Source organism: Verticillium alfalfae, genomic scaffold, assembly GCF_000150825.1.
Source record: "Verticillium alfalfae VaMs.102 supercont1.16 genomic scaffold, whole genome shotgun sequence".
Taxonomy (NCBI): Eukaryota; Fungi; Ascomycota; class Sordariomycetes; order Glomerellales; family Plectosphaerellaceae; genus Verticillium; species Verticillium alfalfae.
In genome coordinates, this window is record NW_003315023.1 from 241,533 (window position 1) to 246,423 (window position 4,891).

A 4,891-nucleotide genomic window follows, 5' to 3' on the forward strand; every position below is an offset into this window, starting at 1 on the left:
TGACCCCCGTGGCAGGCGCGCAGTTGATATACTCAAACTGGGCGTCCCCCTCGTGAAGCACAGAAACCTCATGCCAGGTCCGCAAGCGCCTCAGATCGCCAAACGCCTTGTAATGCGACAGCGCCCCGCGATAGATGGCAAGATGGGAGGGGTGCGTCTTGGCCCACCGTTCTAGGCTGTCGAGATTGCCGAAGAAGGCCGCGCCGCAGGACTCTTTGCGTGGCCGTCCGGAAGCCGCCGCGTCCCCCTCGTTGCGGAGGTAGCGGACGCTCATGGCCTCCGTCTCGTGCGGGTGCTCCATGAGATAGCGCAGACCTTCGTGCAGGGTCGGCTCGAGCCTCCGCTCATACGCGTCCGCCTCTTGCTGACCGCAGTTTTCCCAGAATTGGCCAGAGCGGATGTGGGCGAGATTCTGGGGGTTCGTGCCCACCAGGTGCTGGCCGCGTCCCCGGACAGCACTGTCGGGTGGGAGACTTACGGGGTCCGTGGGCTTCGGAAAGAGATCGTGGGCCGCGTCCGGGATGCGATCCCGCGCGGCGCCCCAGTACGCTGAGCGGTCGTGCTCTGGCGTCGTTGTCCCTGGGAGTCTTGCGAGCCCTGGCAGGTAGTCGAGGCCGGAGTAGTTGGTCTCCAGCCTCGGGAGAGCGGTGGCGAAACACTCGCGCCAGAGACCGATAGATTCGCGGTCGCGTGTCTCCAGTCGCGAGAACAAGGCCGGCAGGGCGAGCGCCTGCAGCGCAGCGTCGTACTTGTCTGCATCTTGCCAGTAGCACACCCAGACGGACGTGTCTGTCGCTTCGGCGCCATCAATCATGGCGAAGGCCTCGAACACAGCCGGTCCATGGCCAGCCTCGAGCCAGGCGCGAATGGCCGAGGCGATCTGGGCGTCGGCCCGCAGACACGGCTCGTCGGCCGCGTGTCGCTGAACACCAATGTACGCGGTGAAGACGTGCGTGACGGCCGGCGCGAGCGCCAAGTGCCATCGCGGAATGGGGAGACGATGGTTCTTGGGTTTGCGCAGCGGATACGTGCGGCCTGGACAAGACATGTTGTGAGGGTGGCGTGGATTGTAGAGGAGCCGCGAACATGTGAGGGGAAGCTTTCCCTTGACATCCATAGTTGTGCCCCTCATCGTGCCACTCCGATTCTCCAACATCCAATGTCGGCACAGTGCTCCGTTTGACTACATCCCCTCGGTTTCGCTTCCATTTGTCTTCTAGCGAGCAAATGTCTTTTCTTTGGAAAAAACTTACATGGCTTCAACCATCGAGCTTGCAAAAGGCAAACAAAGTTCAACGTACACGTTCATCAGCATCAAAATGTCGTCTCATCACCCGTGCGAATAGGCACAATACTCTCACTATCCAGACACGACTGGAAGCATGAAATCTTGCAAACGCCAAAATCTTGTATTTCCAAAAATGACATAATGTGAAAAGATTGGGTGAGTGTCAGTTCATGAAAGGGTCTGTCTTGAGTGAATGTTCTGTTGGTCCGTTCATTACTGTCATGTCTATATCTAATGCAATCTGGAAAATCAAATCTATCTCCGTCCTCATAAATCAAAGCAAAGCCATCTGTCCCCATGCCAGGCAGCTCAGGAAGACATGGTGCGCAGACTGTGTTCATCCAACATGTCGTAGCGACCCTCTTCAACAAGTCTCTGCGTGGTGATGCGCTGCGGGTAGTTCCTCATGAACATGTCGGTAAAGTGCTTGCCGTAGTGGATGCCCTCCTTGGGCTCCTGGCCAACGTCGTAGCCCTCCAGGGGCTTGATCACGGCCTGGAAGCTGGGCTCGTGGAAGTAGGCAAAGGCAAACCTCTCCTTGATGTTGAGACCAACCTTGTGAGGCGTGGACGGCAGGACTGAGTTTGTGAGAAACTGCATCATGTCACCTGTAGGTACGATGACGGGTTAGTTTTGTTGCCAAGACCCTTTCGGAAAACCAATAACTTGCCTGGGAAAACGGTAAAAACGTTCTCTGCAGGGGGCACAAACACCCAGCCCTCATCGTCTTCCTTGAAGCCGGCAGCGCTCCTCTCCCAGTTGGCGAAGTTCTCGTCCTTCTCCGGGGGCCGAACAAACAAGGCTAAACGGTGTAAGTCACTCGCAAGGGGCTTCGACAGGCTGTTCTCGTCACTTACCACCGACGTCGTCAGCTGCCGCGAGAACGAGCAGTCCGTAATCGGTATGGGAGCCGATGCCACGGCCATCCTTGCCTTTGCCATTCGTAGCATACGTTGCGGGGAATCTACACATCCAACGTTAGAAATCAGACAGAGAAAGCGTTTGGAAGCGTCCCAGGGGCACCTACCGCAGCACACGCAGGTGATGCCAACCATCGCGTGTCAGGCCCGTGAGAGACCCCTCAGGCAGATCAAGACCGAGCTCCGTCAGCTTGAGGATCATCTCGCCGCTCTCGCCCAAGCTGTCCATGTACCGCTGAACGGGCTCCTGCATCTCGACATCCGGCCACGGGCAGCGTCCGTGGCAGGGCCACTTTGCGCGCACCCTGGGCTCGTCGAGCGGGAGGTCTTTGGTGACGGTGAAGATCTCGCTATAGTCGGCAATGCCGTCCGTGAGCTCCTCGCCGCTGGCGATATAGCCGGCATAGCTCTGGCTGTCGACGCAGGCCGCCTTCTGGGCGTGGGACTTCTTGAAGAAGCGCTTGCTGGCCGCGTTGGCGGCCTTGTACGTGGCCTGCTGATTCGGCTTCATGGCGATCTGGAGGATGCCGTCCTTCTGCCAGGCGGCGACGATGGCCCTGCCGAGCTTCACATCACTGGCGCTTGACGTAAAGGTTTCGGGCAAGACAAAGGTCTGGAGCTGGCCGATCGTGGCCTTGTAGCCGGGAGGAACGCCTGAGGGATCCCCCGAGACCGTCTTGGTGACGGCCTTGGTCGGCGCGAGCCTCTGAGCGTTGGCGACGGTCATTTTTATGTGTTGAAGAAAGGGCTGGGTATTGTGGTGAATAGAGGATATACGTTGTTTCAATGTTGAAGTGCTAGGCAGGTCTCTGAAGTAGTGTGGAAGGGTTGATGATCCTTTCTCTTCTTTTCGGTCCTGATGCCTCTCTTATATAGTATCTCGATGCCTTCCCTGAATGCCGTCATCCAGACTCGGGGTCTTGGAAGCTTCCGTCGTCGTCCAGGTCCAGAGGCCCCCTCCTCACATGTTAAAGTTCCTACATGACGAATTCTGCCACCTTGCGGAACAATCACGGGATGTTGGAAACTGCACGCCAAGGATCTACGGCGACCTTCTCTACACGGTCAACAAGGGCTCGCGGCGAGCCGACTCATGAAGGATAGGAAGACGCCCCGGCGTACGAGTCAGACAGCATTGTCCAATGGAAAAGCCGCCAGCCCTAAATGAAAGCTTAAAGTAGAGAGATCGAGACTGACAGCAACGATACACCGCTCACGGAAACAATTTGCCGCCGCCGGGATACCCAGTGCATACGAGTCGGGAAAACCCAGGGCAAAGCAGACACTACTGCCACGGCCGCCTTCGGCGTCCGCTGACGCGGGCCGCCCGGAGGCCGCCCCGTATAGTCCTCCCGAATCCTAGTAAACCTAATGTGAACTCCGGTCTGGAACCCTTAATGTGCGGGCTTCCCTTGTAGCAGGCAGACGTTAAATATAGACCCACAGCCTCGGGGGCCCGCGTGACTAAGGTGATGCGAGTCGAGCCGAAACTCGTCAGATCACCGCCCCCAGTCCGTATCCGTACCTCACTCAGTGCCTTCGAAAGCGGGTGGCCCCGCGCGGGGTCTGTCATGAACGTCTGATCGAGCAAAGAAACATATGCTTGGATGATGACTGATCGTGCCATGTGTTGACGAAGCAAGGTGACATTGCCTCCAGTCAGCCAGACAAGCAGGAAACCTTCCGAGTCGGTTACACCTCGGGTTCGCAACTTGACTAAGCCAGAATCCTCCTCTGACGTATTCAAGTTCGTCAACGGAACACGCGGAGAACGGTGGATAATGGCCAATGGAACCCCGGAACACTTTCCGCAGCTGTGAAACGCCTTGCAGATGGGATAGGTTGAGAAGGCAAATCTTTAGGTGGTATCGCGGTGACCCGGTGTGTTTGCACTCAGTCCACATTGGGCAACTCGACTGTCTTTTGAGTCGCCGATGCGGCAAGGTCATAAAAGCAGGCCGGAGGGGTCGCCGAGTTGCATGTTGCGCGCGCTGTCCAGCATCCAAGGTACACGAGGAGGAATTAGAGTTTTGGATTAAGCTTTTTCTCTGTCGTCCCCTGACAAGGCTCTGAATGCGAGTTTCTGGAAGAGGTAAAGAAATCCGGCCAGCTGGTGGGAACTGACTCTCTATCCAGTCGTTCCTTGAGTCTCATCCATTGCCGTTGCATAGATTAGATTACGGATCGCACTTTAATTGATGAGCCAAGGAGCTGGATCTTCTGAAGGTGTCAGAAAACTCCGAATGTAATCACGGAGCATTCCTATCTTGTCTCTGTGCGTTGCCAACACGATTCGTGAACCCCGGGGCTCGATATTGTTTCCGTTGGCTCCGTGACTCGAATACCGATCCGAATGTCAGGAAACACGGCGTCGAGCCTTGCACTGTCTCAGATGGCGAAAAGTGAGCATCTCGATGGTTTGGGGACAACCGAACCCCTGCCCCCTCAGCCCCAACCAGCATTCCCGTGCGACTCGCGCTTCGAAAAGGGGCTTGAGTAGTCGGTCGTTCCGAAGCTCTGGAGCTGATAATGTGCGCGGGTGCGCAGCGGCTGCTCCCGTGCCTGGTAGTAACTCCCACCCTTCCATCTGGCATTGAATGATTTCGGAGACACTTGATCTGAAGAACGTGCTCTGTCGATTCCCAACTGGGCGTTGACCGACGTACGATGACAGCTGAACGAA

The 4,891-nt window shown here is 56.9% G+C and overlaps 2 protein-coding genes across 2 annotated transcripts in view; both read right to left on the bottom strand.

Moving 5' to 3' along the window:
- VDBG_09753 (phenylacetaldoxime dehydratase) overlaps positions 1-1,048 on the bottom strand; it is a gene marked incomplete at both ends in the record, with an annotated part of 1,658 nt that extends 610 nt beyond the window's left edge. The window contains one exon of the mRNA XM_002999987.1: positions 5-1,048. Within this exon, the coding sequence (XP_003000033.1) occupies positions 5-1,048 (1,044 nt within the window). The remainder of the gene's footprint in view (positions 1-4) is intronic.
- A 549-nt stretch (positions 1,049-1,597) lies between these two features.
- Positions 1,598-2,935, bottom strand: VDBG_09754 (2-oxoglutarate-dependent ethylene/succinate-forming enzyme; the record flags this gene model as incomplete). Its single annotated transcript, XM_002999988.1, has 5 exons — positions 1,598-1,896; positions 1,935-1,953; positions 1,978-2,090; positions 2,146-2,252; positions 2,316-2,935. The coding sequence occupies 5 exons, from the start codon at positions 2,933-2,935 to the stop codon at positions 1,598-1,600; spliced, it is 1,158 nt and encodes a 385-aa protein (XP_003000034.1).
- Positions 2,936-4,891: the final 1,956 nt, after the last annotated feature.